The sequence below is a fragment of the Armigeres subalbatus genome, chromosome 3 (genome assembly GCF_024139115.2).
Source record: "Armigeres subalbatus isolate Guangzhou_Male chromosome 3, GZ_Asu_2, whole genome shotgun sequence".
Lineage (NCBI taxonomy): Eukaryota > Metazoa > Arthropoda > Insecta > Diptera > Culicidae > Armigeres > Armigeres subalbatus.
Window position 1 is genome coordinate 184,026,025 of NC_085141.1, and position 15,574 is coordinate 184,041,598.

Consider the following 15,574-nt stretch of genomic DNA (forward strand, 5'->3'; position numbering starts at 1 on the left):
ATTCGGTCATTTTCAAAAGCCATTACCTACTCTGTTTGCATTATACCGGACAAATTAATTCATCTAATGGAGGAATTATCTCATATGCTTGCCTTATACCGGGCAAATGCGTTAATTTTAAGAAGGCATTACCTGCTATGTTTGTCTTAAACCGTCACCGTTCATTTAAATAAAGCATTATTTTCACTGTTTAACTTATATTAATAGAAAGAAGATGTTATCTTCTCACTTATACTATTTCGTAGGACAGCACTTTCCAAATAAAAATGGCATAGAGTGATGATTTAAGTTAATTAGACAAAAAGTAAAAACGTGTTGATTAAACAGAACTATTTATTGCGTTTCTCTAAGTAACTCTAAGTAGTATATACTTTTATTCTAAACAAATTCTTTTCAAAGATTGTCATTTTACGATTCATCAGTATCTGCTAGAATAGTGATAGTGGAAATGTATTCAGGGTAATGGATTTCGGGGTAGTGTCCAATTCGGAAAAATGGCTTTCGGGGTACTGTCCCATTCGAGGTAGTGACCTTCGGGGTAATGTCATTCGGGGTAGTGATATTCGGGGTATAGGGATGGGTGGAGCCACCATTTCATCTTTTGACTTCTGCTGAGCGAATGCATTTTCTGAATGAAGGGATCATATATTCATTTGCCTTAAACCGAGCAAACGCCTGAATTGAATAAAATATGTCGTCGGGCAGCAGGGACTATGCCCAAGGGTTTGACGATCCCTCTTCATGCCATCTGCTAGTTGTGGTGCCTGCCTAGGATGTGGTGCGGTTTGACAGGGGGCTCTGTTGAACTTCTATAAAAAGCTGCATGTATCCACAAGTAGGCTCCGCCAAAGCGACCGTGTGCCGCTCAAAGCGCATCAGCCCAAGTCCTGGTGTTAGGTGTGACGCTAAACAGACCTGACACGACGGCCTTCCGACGAGACAGGAGGTTTGCGCAGGCCCAATGAGCCGCTATTAAAAACAACCATTACGAACGACATAGAAGATAATACGACTCGATATAATCGGCAACGATCTGGGCACCTAATGCACGAAAACAAATTTCCGGATAAACTGACCCGGTTAATTAAAGTGATGATGAATCGGGTGATGTGCGTAGTTCGAGTTTCAAGGGCATTCTCGAGTCCCTTCGAACCGCGCAGAGGGTTACGGCAAGGTGTGGTCTTTCGTTTCGGCTATTCAACATCGCTTTGGAGGTAGTAATACGAAGGGCAGGGATTGACACGAATGGTACGATTTTCACCTAGTCCGTCCAGTTATTTGGTTTCGCCGACGACATTGATATTATGGCACGTAACTTTGAGAGGATGGAGGAAGCCTACATCCGACTGAAAAACGAAGCTAAACGGATTGGACTAGTAAACAACACGTCGAAGACGAAATATATGTTAGGAAGAGGCTCAAGAGAGGACAATGTAAGCCACCCACCACGAGTTTGTACCGGTTTGTCGGGGTGGTTGAAAAATTCGTGTACTTGGGCTGACTGGTGACCTCCGATAACGATACCAGCAGAGAAATCCGGAGACGCATAGTGGCTGGAAATCGTACGTACTTTGGACTCCGCAAGACGCTCCGAACGAAAAGAGTTCGCCGCCGTAACAAACTGACAATCTACAAAACGCTCTTTAGCCTAGCGGTAATATGCTTGGCTATAAAGCAAGACCATGCTGTGGGTGGCTGGGTTCAATTCCCGGTGCCAGGCTAGGTAATTTTGGATGAGGCTGCCTTGCCTATATCCGAGTAAATGCTCGAATTGAAAGAAGGAACCATACCATCTTTTGCCTTCTACTGGACCTTCGGCCATCCTCTAAAAGAAAGGATCATATCTTACCGCGCATTAAACCGAGCAAATGAATCATACCATGGTAGAAGCCGTAATATTGATAACAAAACATGATCTGAACTTGTTTGAAATAGAAGTAAAAATAAAAAGCGAAAATAAAAAAAACTTTCACCGAAATGTCATAACAATATCAGGTTTTGCAAGAACAAACTAATAGCTCAAGATATTGATAAGTTCTTCTCAATAACAAAACCTGATATTGTTATGATGTATCGGTGCAAAGTTTTGCTATTTTCGCTTGTAAATAGAAGTAAAAATTTCTATTTTAATCAACTTCATATCATGTTTTGTTATCAATATCACGTGTTACTGTTAATAAGCTATTATCGTCTACCCGTGTATTTTCTCTGATGCAACTGTCGGAAAAATGCATCCTTTGAAAGAAGGGATCATATCTTCCCTTTCCTTAAACTGAATAATGCAAAAAAAAAAGAAATCGTATCTTCTTTTGTCATATGCCGGAAAATTCATCTTTTGAAAAACGAAGCATATACTTCTTAGACTTATGAACCACAAAGTATGCTTTTAAAGAGATGAATTTATCTCATACAGAAATAACTTCATTTCCCTTTAATTGCATTTTTTTGTATAAAAATAGTTTTTGCTCTTGAGCATTTACAATTTTGCTATTTGAGTTTCAGTGTTTTGTATCCTGTCTGCTAATCTTCCTATCCTGTCTGCTCTCTGCTAATCTTCAGTTTCTATTCATTTCATACTTGCCGCTCGCGGTGTCAATCGAATCTGTATCTTCATTAGTTTCATCTACTCCTTTTCGCTTTTAGTAGTATAAGTATCACCGAAAAAGCCTATAAATTAATTTTGTAGTTTGTTTTAGTCAACGACGATCTTGCTGCTGCTCCAAAGGTAAAGACTACCAAAGTTCCTCCGTGTAGTAATTTGATAGAATCTGATTTCGAAGTTATTCAATTTTCTAAATAATCAATTTAAAACATCTCTCTTATTATGTTCAAGTAACGATCATTATAAATAATTGAACATATTATGCATAAGTTTTGAAATTGATGATTACACAACTATTATACCATTATGCCAAACGGCCGTTATGCTAAACGACATTATGCCAGACGACTTTCATGCCAAACGACGTTATGCCAAACGACTTTATGCCAAATGACCTACCACCGGTTTCGTGCAATACTGGCACAACTTTTATTTTTAAAATTTTTGATGGCAAAGCATGGAAAATAGTACGAAGTTTCGCCTGGCAAATACCCAGGTCGAAATTCACATCATATCAAAAGTTATACAAATTTTAAAAATAATTTCGAAAGTAATGTATAAAGCATCGAATTAATCGTTTTTTAAGTTTTCTGCTAAAACACATAAAACTATCCTTTTGTATCAAAACATGCAAAAGTATCCATGGAATTCGAAATAATCACAAAATACTGAATTTTCATTTTTTGAGTAAACATTTTAAAACGTCGTTCCTGAACATTTACAGTTTTCGAGTTGTGCCTTAATTGCACGAAACCGTCGTACGGTGGCTAAAATCGTGTTTTTAGCGCGTTTTTTAAGTACTTTTTATGTGGTTCAGCGTTATGGCGTTATGAGTCGATGCGCTTCTCTAGAGATATTCAGAAAAATTCATAGAAAAATTTATTTTTTCCACTTTACAACTTGTACTTCGTGAGAGTTGTAGGCATAAGTTCTTCTGAAAAACTTTGTCGAAGACACCAAGTTCGTAATTTCATTACTTTTGGAGATTTCTCGCTTAACTTTTCAAAAGGACCTAAGTAACATTTTTTTCATGAATTAATTTGAATAGCGCAACCAACAGAAAAACATGAAAGCTTTTGATTGCAGTACTCAAATTAATTCATGAAAAAAATGTTACTTAGGTCCTTTTGAAAAGTTAAGCGAGATTTATTGCTTTTTATGCCAACAAGCTGTGAACATTTTCGACGTATAAGCATACAAGCATGTGGAGACGCATGGTTGATTGGTTCATCAACTTCTTGTGATGGGAGATTGATTTCTGATTTGCATAGTAGGAAATGGTTTTTGATGAAACATTTCTTATATTCGCTTACAACTCTACAGCTCAGGTAATAATTTAAAATGCATTACTTGCACTTTGTTATGCGTATGTGATTGACTGCTACAGTTTGCCCGTTTCTAGTTGCAGTTAAATCAAATATGAGTAAAAAATGCAATAAAACTGTTATAACTTTGATAAAGTTTTGAGGCCACCAAATGACTTATTTGCATATTATGTAAAACTTTCTAGAACATGTCAAGAGTTGTCAGCATAAAACGTAAAAATGTAATGGAACTACGTGTCTTCGACAAAGTTTTTCTGCAGAACTTTTGCTTCAGCTTTTATAAAGAATCAATACTTCCAAAGAAACGCATCGACTTACTGAAAAAATGTTTCGAAAACACCATTACGCCAAAACACCATTAAATGTACTATTAAATAAACGCGCTAAAACAAGATTTTATCTACTGTGCGTCGATATGATCTAACTAAAGCATAGTTGCAAACATTATTGTTTCTTGGAAAATAATTGCTTTTCCAGCTATTGTTCTGCTATGACAATTAGTTCGATCGTGCTTTCGCTCTTTCAGGTAAGTAAAATAATATCAAAATTATGACTCAGTAAACTAATTTCAGTGCCCATTACAACATGAATTTCTAAGCTACAGAGCTATCACCACCAATCAATCGTTTGAATTTGATTATTCTATTGTAAACCTCTTATGGATTTGAGCTTTGTATTAGGTGATTATCATTTTACAAAAAAAAACAAGAATGTCAACCATAATTAAGCGACATGAATATTGTTAGTTAATAAAACCCAGTAATTTGTGCATAATATGCATTTCCTGTAAGGAGTTACATGGTTCTAAGTTTAACACACGTAATTGAATTAATTAGTGACAAAACATGCTGACGGCAGACTGAGACTGGGTCGAGATTCATACGCCGAAGTTCTTCCGCATCCAAGACGCTGTACTCGTGTTGGTGAATGGGCAGTATGTAATACCTCATTTCATTGAAAACTATAACTTTATCCCCTCGCTTGAAAACTGTGGCACATATGTCACTCTCTAGGGTGGCTCAAAAACCTTCTACATTCTTCCACAATCAGAAACTATTTCTCGTCTACAAACAGGAAACAGTCACCTACATTCGCATGCCCAAAATAACCGGAAGAATGTATTTAATGTATGAACACCTTGTTTCAGAGCCCTGCACCATGCACAGATTTCCGCTGATTTTCATAATCCATCTCCGGCAACATAAAACTTATGTTTGCCGCGCCAATATGGCAGTCACGAGCAGAAATCCGGTGGCCCACCAGCCACTGCACTCAGCCAATCCCGCCCACTCGAGTGCAACGGAAATAGACCTTGTCCATAAACTCCGCAAGTCCATTCTCGAAGCCAAATTTGCCAGGAAACATTCCTTCTATTCAGCAGCATACTGGCTCTAGGAAAAGCCTTTATGTGTGTCCGTCTACCGCAAATGGCTTCAGCGCCCTGGTGCCATCTTTCTTTCGCTGCACAAACGGCCTGCACTCACCAAGTTGATGATGCTGAAAGTGTAGCACAGTGGTTACCCCCAGAAGGAAAACGGAAGTGGGTTGGCTATTTATAATCCTATTATTGCGCTGGAAGACATGACAGATGATATTATCGCTTTAATCCATTGGTAAACTATTGCGAACCGTAAAAGGGTGGGTCGTTTAAAAGCCAAAAAGCAAACTTTACTACAGTGCAAATTCGAACTTTGGATACTTTTAGTCACACTGTTCAAATCACTTCTGCAATCATATCATATAGTCCTGGTACTTTGATCTACGGTTTATTACAGATTAATGAAACATCTTGTTGAGATATCAGAGCAAATTTTCCATGCAAATTGAAGTCTACGAAGTTTTGATATGTCCGAAATATGAATACGACGGTCAATCAGATTTTTTTCAGCATTATATTTCAGATGATCAAACGCGGGTTATAACCCGAGCAGAAGCCATGAACAGAATAACAAAACATGATATGGATTTTATTGATATAAGAGATAAAAGACCAGGCAACAATATCAAATTTTTTCACCGAAATATTACTCAAATATCGAGATATGCTATAGATAAGAACAAACTAATAGCACATGATATTGATCACTTCTCACAAATAGCATAACTAGATCTCCTTATGATATTTAAGTGCAAAATATTGATATTGTTGTCTGATCTTTTATCTCTTATATCAATCATGTCCATATCTCATTTTGCAACTATTATCGTCTACCCGGGAAGTGACAAAAACTTAGTTCTAAGAAAAATGGGTGCAAAGTTTTTCGATATTTTTTTCGTTTCATATATGAAACGTATATAAAAAAATATATATATAATTGGAATAAAAGTTCAAAAAATTACTAATTTTTCACATTTATTGCAAATATCGTACAAACGAAATCAACATGTTGTCGAAAAGCTCTAAAACTGAAGCTTTTATTTGCTATGATCAACACAAAATTGATCAAAATGTCACTTACAACCCTCTGCTTGTATCCCTCATAGTAGAATATTTTGTTCAATTAATGTAAAAATTTGAAAATGCTGAAAATGCCACCTGTTTGCGAGGCGTCTACGGGATTTAACCTGTATGGAGGAAAACCTTGACTAGGAATAATTTGATCAGGACCAAGAGTTGAATTGGTATGCCAATTTTGTGCAATTATTATGTTTGCTGCATGATGATAGTATCGCAGTAGCACTACCATTTCAATTACATGTTTTATATTTACTATTTCTTGTTTCCTTCTTTCGTATTTATTTTTTCTTTGTCAGAAGATGAAACCGAAATTGTAATAACAACACTAATGATTACACATTGTTTTTTTTGTGTACTTTTTGTAACTTATGTAAATAACTGGAACATCTGGTAGTATGCGATTTCAATTCGTCTCAACATTTCATTAGATGGCACAAATGTTATTCCAAGAAGAAACCTTTGTATGAAGATTGATGGAAGTTCATTTCGCTTTAACTGTTTTCGCATCTTATATCGGAGCAAACGATTTACCTCAGAAGCACTATCTTATCTTTCTACGCAGGAAAATCCCCAACTGAAATCCTGTGGTGTGCGGATGAATAATGTGTGCTTACTTTTTGCAGTGCTTTCTAATTAGCTCAAATCATGATTTATGGCACCGACTGTTAATTGCTTGGACTGTCCATTGGCAGCATGAAACCGGCCTGAGTCCAATTTCAATTTTCCATTTTTTCCATTATCACCTCGCGCAATTAAAACCGAAACGCAGATTGGCAATGGCACAACGAGCGGAAAAAATCTTTCTGCAAATTCAAACGATGTTTGCGGTGTGGGTGTTTGTAGCAATTACACAAACGACCATCTCTGCAAACTCGCCTTAGCGCCCTGCTGGTTCTGATATAACAAATTTTTTTTTTTCGTTTCCACTAACCTGCAGCGCGTTCGGCCATGTACAGCTCTCCGGTGCTTTTATCTCTATCTCGGTGCCGGGAAGATTGATTTCCAGGCTATCCTCGGTGCTGGCCGGACACAAATTTTGCTCATTTGCATCTGTAAATAATTAAAGAAAGGTGAATTATAATTATGAATTATGTTTGCTACCGGATCCTTTTTCCTTAATGGAAACTCCGGAAACCAGAAGTATCTTTTTACTCCCGTTCCGTGCGGAACTGTTTCGCGTGGGGACTTCGTATTGAATGAACAACTCTGGGAGGAATGGGTGATCAATTATATTTGTTATGTTGTGATCTGCGTGTGCAAAACACGTTCGAAATAATTTACTTTGATATGAATCATTCAGTATGCCAGCTACTTATATATGCTCTACTATTTCTCGCAAAATAAACAACAATTGCCAGCTTGAATCTAAATATGTTTCCTCGTTCAAATGGCTTTCTTAGTTTTTGGAACTCGACTTCCCTGGTATCATCTTTATTCTTTATTTGGAGCAGGGAAAAGCCCGCTTGAGTAGAGCAAAATCCCTTCCTCAAGCGGGCGCAAAACCTCCTCTTCGTTTATATCAACAGAAATTACAATTTCCAACAGATACAATATTTCTTAAGACTATTACAATTTTACAATTTACAATCATCGTGTTAGCCTCATGATATACGAATGCAAAAATGGTAACTTGGCTTAGAAACCTCATAATTGTAGAAGTGCTGAACGAACATTTAACTACGAGGCTGCAGTGTCCCAGAGGGGGATGAAATGCAATGGTACAGTCACTATAGGTGCAAAAGAGTCAATTTTATTAAGGACAATCATTGTTTTCAATAGTTTTTAATAATAATATTTCATTTATTTATTTATCATTTGATAATATACATAAACACTTAACATTAATTCATCTTCTTATTCACCTATGTCTAACTTTAATCCACAATGAACAATTCTTTTTAAATTCCGAAATATTTCTTGCATTTTTAATTTCATCTGGTAGCTGATTATACATCCTTATTCCATTATAATAAACCGATTTTTGTGTACTTGTCATTGTGAATGGAACAACTCGTAGATCGTCAATCTGTCTAGTACTATATGTATGTATATTTCGTCCACATGTAATAATATTCGTCAGGTATTCTGGCAAGAGATTGAATTTTAATTTACAAACCATTGTCAGTACGTTAAATATAATTCTTTCTTTGATCGAAAGCCATTGTAAGGCATCTAACATGCACAAGACAGGAGTGTATTTATTACAGTTGAGAATGTGCCGCATAAATTTGTTTTGTAATCTCTGTAATCTCTCCAGATGTGTATCACTGGCAATGAATAATACGGAAGAACAATAGTCGATATGTGGTGCCACCAGAGTCTTGTAAAGAAATATCTTACTCCAAAATGTCAACTGGCTTTTCAAACGGACTAACATTCCATATGTTTTAGCAACTTTTTTAATTAACTTGTCAATGTGTTCTTTAAATATTAATTTGTTGTCAATGTAAACTCCTAGATATTTAAAAATTTCAACTTGTTCAATTTCTGTTCCATCAATGTCAATTTTTAATTCGGAATAGTTTAATTGTTTTCTGTTACTTACAATCATCACTTTTGTTTTTTGCACATTTAATTTAAGTTTTTTAATTTTCAGCCACTTGCTTAGCAATTTAATATCTTCCCTTATTTTTCTTATTGCCACCTTCTCATCTTTTTCTCCAATGAACAGAACTGTGTCGTCAGCAAACAAATTAATGTCACAATGACGGATGGCTTTCTTCATGTCATTAATATATAAAATAAATAAAATTGGTCCTAGAACGCTGCCTTGTGGAACACCAAGAGGTACCAGTTTCGGTGCTGAAGAAGCCTTCCCATATTGGCATACTTGAGTCCGATTGGATAAATAGGATTCAAACCACTTGAGAACGTTTCCTCCAATTCCATATTTTCTCATTGTTTTTAACATTATCGATCTAGATATAGTTTCAAATGAACGCTTGAGGCCCAAAAAAAGCACAATAATGGTTTTCTTCTCTTCTATCATTCGCTTCCATTTGTACAATAATGAATTCAAGGCAGATTCACAAGAATGGTTTTGTCTAAATCCTGATTGCTCACTTATTAAAATGTTATGTTCGTTCAAATATTCAAGCAGTTGCTCTTTTACAATAATTTCCAACAATTTTTCATCAACGGGTAGCATATTAATAGGCCTAAATTCCTCCGCTTTTGTAGTTCCATTCACTTTAGGTATCGGTATTACTATTGATTGTTTCCAACTACTAGGGAACTTACCCTGAATAAGAGACTCATTAATTATGTCCAGTAGATATTGTCCCGTTATTTCTAAAGAATCTTTGAGTACTTGTAAATTGACATTATCTATGCCTGAAGAATTACCTATTTTTCCAACAGCCTCACACAAAGATGTTCATACGATATCTGATGGAACATATTCCAACTCTCAGGAAACTGGTTGCAATCATTCTCAAAACAGTCTTGCACATCTTCTATAGTATTATTAATTATTTGAATACTATCTAAGAAATAGTCGTTGAATTTTGTACAAATTTGTTGCTCATTGGCTTCATTTTCTCCGTTAAGACTTATATTATTCGCATTTTTTCCCTTGCTTTTCCACAATGATTTCAGTGTTTTCCATAGCAATTTGCTGTTTCCTTTATTTACCTCAATTTTCTTTTGTATATACTCTGCCTTTGTTTTCCTAATCGAGTACGAATATTCGTTCCTTACAACTTTATAATGTTGCCAGTCTACTTTCTCCCAACTCTCACATGCTTTTTTGTATGCTTCATTCCTTGCCATTTGCAAACCTTTCAACTCTATCGTATACCATTTTTTTTCTGTTGTTGCACTTTATGCTTTTAACCATAACAAGTTTATTTACACATTCTTTCAATACAATACTCAGTACTCTGCTTTTTCGTCTAGCTGTCTTTCAGTGTTGCTTGGCATACTACTTCTAAGAAGCGATATGAGTGCAGACTTCGAATAGTTTTTCCAACTCTTTATGGTCAGATAGGTATCTACTGTTTCTGAGATTTCATTTAAGCTAACCTGAAGCGTTTCATGATCAGAGATTTTATTGTCTGTATCAATAGATACGTGTATCTCATCAAGATTGCAGAATACTAAATCAATTATAGTTTCTGATCTTACAGTACGACGCGTAAATTCTTTTACCTTCTGATCTAAATCAAACGATTGCATTACATTGCGAAGATTTCTACTACCATTGTTGTTATTCCAATTTATATTAAAATCTCCTGCAATTAGATTCATTCCACTATCATCAAGTATTTTCTCTAGCCAGTTTTGCTCCAAGTGATCTAAAAACTCTTGGTCATTCACACTAGGGGAATGATAAAGAAGTCCATATACACCAGCTTTTAGTCCCTTGACTACTTTTATAGCCATGAACCAATTGAGGCCGCACGATGAATTGTCAAGAACAATATATTTCACTGAATCGTGAACATACATTATTAACCCTCCCGTATGTCTAGAAAAAGAGTAACAGCATAGCATGGTATAGCTTTTGTTACTGTACTCACTTGCTTCAATGTCCATAGTTAAATGTGTTTCAGTAAGCATTACAATCTTAGGTCTCCTCCTGCTTATCATTATTTCCAACTCTTCGAAATGTGATGTGATGCCAGCAATGTTAGTTATAATGACATCTACCACACCCTGTGGTTGCTATGCATCATAATTTATCCAAGTTTTCGAAATCGAGACTTTTCTCAAATAAATCGGGCAAGTGAAATCTTAGGATAAATTGCATTCAATAGGATATTTAAAGCACGACGCATTATCTGAAATCATCGTAAAGTGCATAATTATGATAAATCTTATTACAACACCACTACCTCCACTATTGGTGCTACCTCCACTAAGGGTACGGTTACCCTATTCTATCTTTTAGCAAAATAAAAAAAAAAGTTCTTTAGAGCGTGTACGAGTACCTAGTTCTTCGTGTTGTGTTTTGAGCTTGTGTGTCACATAGACAAGTGTACGGCAAAACATTAATAGATCAGCAGAAATAATTATAGCAAAATGACGTCTCATATTTTAAATAAATAACTACCTTTTCAGCGGTTATCAAACGCAAATAAAGATAGAAGAGAATAAATATATAGGAAATACACGACAACCTTTTCAAGATCGTTATAAGAGTACTTTATAATCAAGTGGGCATTTTCCCTTGTCTAAACTTTATGAATAAGATCCACTGCGACAAGGGAGATTAATTATTTAATATGCTTTGCACGTATTAACGTAAGGACCGGAATACCGGGTTTCATCAAACAGATCTTCGACCACCTTAGGCGGTTTATAACGTTCAATTTATAAAAATGTATTCTATGTTTTTTTCACTGTTTTTTCATCGCCATCCAGAATAAGTGCCATTCTGAATGCATACATTGTAGGGGTATATTCCATTAGGCATAAGTACGTAAGGCATAAATACGTTAGGCATAAGTACGTTAGGCATAATGGACGTAAGGCATAAAATGATCCAAAGAACAGCTAATGGCATGAATAAGGCAGAATTATGCCAAACATACATTTTGCCTAACGTCCGTTATGCCAAACGTCCATTATGCCTAACGTACTTATGCATAACGCCCTTATGTCTAACGTTTTTAGGGCTCCTGGGCTCGGGTTCAATCCGGTTACAATCCGGCGGACCTTCGTAATGGCCATTTCCTGAATAGGTTGTGAGACACCTCAAACTTCATGATTTCACAAAACAATGATGGCAATGATATTTTCATGGTTCCTAAAAATATCATACATATCATTGTTTTGTGAGATCATGAAGTTTCAGGTGTCGCACGACTTATTTTGGCTCAATTTAGGGAAAGGCCCGTAGGTCCCCCGGATTGTGGCCGGATTGAACCCGAGGGGTCCAGGAATCCTAAAACTATTATTCATATCATTGTTTTGTGAAATCATGAAGATTGGAATGTCACACGACCTGTTTTGACTTAAATTTGTTAATGGCCACTTTTTCCGGGGACAACTGATCCCAACGGATTCTAGAATAATTCTGCAACCGTATTGAGAATTTACCTAAATTTTGAGTAAATCAAAAATTGGGATCCATCTGGATCGAATGCAACTTGTTGCGAAGGAATCGGTCAAGAAATGTAGTTTTTACAGCAGTTTTAATTTTTAAAAGTCCTTAAAACAGACCGGAAAGGATATAATGAACGAAAAAGTTTAAAAAAAATAGGTTCCTCTTTCCTGGTTTGAGCGATAGATTGAAATGTAAACAATGAAGCACAGTCATGATCTATTGTTTCAACGTCATCTGAAACCCATCAATATCGTGCTTATACGTTCTGGGGCACCCCATACCAGCTCAATGCAAGGAAAATGTAACTTTTTTGCGAATCTCTTTAGAGCAACCTTTAATATCATGGCATAAGATCGCTCTGCGCTAGTTCCAAAAGGTTTGAGAAATACTACTAATTACTGCAAGATGCCAGCGCTACACTTCCAACGACCAACATGGATTCTTCCATAAATGATCGGTTTTAACGAACATTGTTCATTTACTGCCCCGCGTTGGGGTGCCAAAACTATTACTTTCTCTATTAGAAATAGAATGAATTTATTAGTTAGGGACCATGTAATAACCAAAAACTGACTATGAATTGGTCCAAAGGTCCATTGATATATGGTAGAGAGCAAACAATAAATATTTCCACATAAACAATTTATATGGAATGGCTTTAGTGACTGCTATTCCGAAATTTTGCTGACCCAACTATGTGTATAAGTGATTCCAAACCATCAATAGACCCAATCCAGAATTGGAGTTTCCTTGATTCGAACAGATCCGATAGTGATTTCATCCACCAACCAACAAATCCACTTGATCCAACAAGGTCTAATAGCCATTCCGATTCCAGATTTGGTTTTAATTGATCCAACTAAGTTTGTTAGTTCCTTCAAACCATTGATCAAGCTACGCCAGATGTTGATTTTTGTTTATCCGACTAGGCCCGATTACGATTCCCACCATCGATCCTAATTCAGATCTGAATTTCATTGACCCAACTAGGTCCAGTGGTGTCTCCAACCCATCCAAAGACTTACTCCAGAGTTGAATTTCCTTGGTCCGAATAGGTGCTATGGGGATTCCGGCTTTCAACGAACCCACTTCAAAGTAGGGTTTGTCATGATTAGAATAGGTCCGAAGAGGAATTGAGCGGGGGATTTTATTAATCCAATCAAGCCCAGTAGTGGTTCCAAATCATCGCCAGACTTTTCTTAACCCGAATAGATCCGATAGCGATGCCGTGCATGGACCGACCGATCCACTACAGAGTCAAATTTTTTACCCAATAAGATCTAGCTGTACGTGGGTTCTGGAAAAAGCCTGTTTTTTTATTTTCTGTTAAAATTCCTTTAAGTTAAAAAAACAAGCATTCTTTGCCGCTTTAATAATTTTTGATCATAAATTACAGAGGATTACAAAAACTATAAGTAAAAATATAATCCTTTCTTCTCCGTCAACTTTAAGATTTTTTTATGAACTTCCAACTCGGTTCTGCAAAGTTTATTACATTATTTGCCTCAAAATCTATCACAAAAACTCAAAAAAGCTCTAGAGTATTTTCTGCTATCTACCTTTAGCATACAGTTTTGAAAACTCAACGACGTGTAAATTCGCAGATAATCCCCACAAACGAATTGGCATTTTTTTTATTATTCATTATTTTATTTATAATCCATCTGACAGAAGTCTTAATGAATGCTACTTTAACTATTTAAACATCATTTGCGCGCATTGAACGTATAATTTTCTGTCTAAATTAAATACTGACGAAGACATACCAAACTCAAACAAGTTGGCTACATCATTGAAGGCAGTTATTATAAAGGACATTGGTTCATAACAGCCATATAAGAATCGATGAAAATAGGTAGCAAGCATCCGTTTCAGGCTTCTACGTTGTATCCTGTTAGGAACATTCAGAGGCAACCTTGCGAGGAGATTCGGAGAGTCTATTTCACCGTTCAGCAGCTTGGCAGCAGTGACAGCTTGTTGAATAGTCCGCCGTTGCTCGAGCGTTTCGATTCCAAGCAAACAACACCGGGCAGTGTATGGTGGGAGGTTGACACGGTCCCTCCATGGAAGCAGCCGTAGAGCATACCGTACAAATCGTTTTTGGATTCGTTCTAGTCTGACAATCCAGTTCGCTTGGTATGGGCACCACACAACAGATGAGGATTCCAAAATCGACCGAACTAACGACGTGTATAGTGTTTTCAGACAGTGAATATCAGTGAAATCTTGTGTTGTCCTCATGATGAACCCCAGCTGACGATTTGCGCGATCGATGGTTTCAGAACGATGATCGTTGAAGGTAAGTCTGGAATCAAGCAGGACACCCAAATCTTTTACTTGACTGACCCTCTGAATAGTAGTTTCTCCAATTTTGTAATCCATATGAACAGTGGCTGCAGAGCGATGAAAGGTTATTACGAAGCACTTATTGATGCTGAAAGTCATGCGATTAACTTCACACCAACGGACGAAAGCGTTTAGCAAAACTTGTAATCGTTCAAAGTCAGCTAGACATTCAACGACAACATAAATCTTGAGATCGTCGGCGTATAAAAGTCTGCATCCAATGCCTAGCAGAGCAGCTACATCGTTAAAATAGATTGCAAATAGAAGTGGCCCAAGATTACTTCCTTGGGGTACACCCGGGAAATTTGAAAACCAGGTGGAGGAATGCGATCCAATCTTAACGCAAAGTCTTCTGCCACAAAGGTATGACTCCAACCACTCCAGCATTGCGTTCGAGGTACCAAGTTTGGCCAACTTGCACAACAAGATGCGATGATCGATTTTGTCGAAGGCTGCCTTCAGATCGGTGTAAACGGCATCAACTTGCTTCCCATCCTCTAGGTGATTGATGCAACTTGAAGTGAAGTGAAGAAGATTAGTTGTTACTGACCTGCCAGGGTAGAATTCGTGTTGATCAGTTGAAATCATTGTTTTAGTTTGTTCGAACAGATAATTATTGATGATTATCTCAAACAGTTTGAAGCCGGTGCACAGTTACGTGATACCCCTGTAGTTCCTAACGTCGCTTTTATCACCATGCTTATAGATTGGGATCATAAAGGATCTTTTCCATTGCTTTAGCGAAAGGTTGAAGATGTAGCGTAACGAAATGGCAAGTACATGAATGCACTTTT

At 36.7% G+C, this 15,574-nt stretch overlaps 1 protein-coding gene across 4 annotated transcripts in view; it reads right to left on the reverse strand.

Moving 5' to 3' along the window:
* Positions 1 to 15,574, reverse strand: part of LOC134225949 (protein eva-1) — a 586,714-nt gene that overhangs the window by 218,560 nt on the left and 352,580 nt on the right. For all 4 annotated transcript variants that reach the window (XM_062706410.1, XM_062706406.1, XM_062706407.1 and 1 more), the window contains one exon: positions 7,317 to 7,435. In XM_062706410.1, coding sequence (XP_062562394.1) covers positions 7,317 to 7,435 — 119 coding nt within the window. The remainder of the gene's footprint in view (positions 1 to 7,316; positions 7,436 to 15,574) is intronic.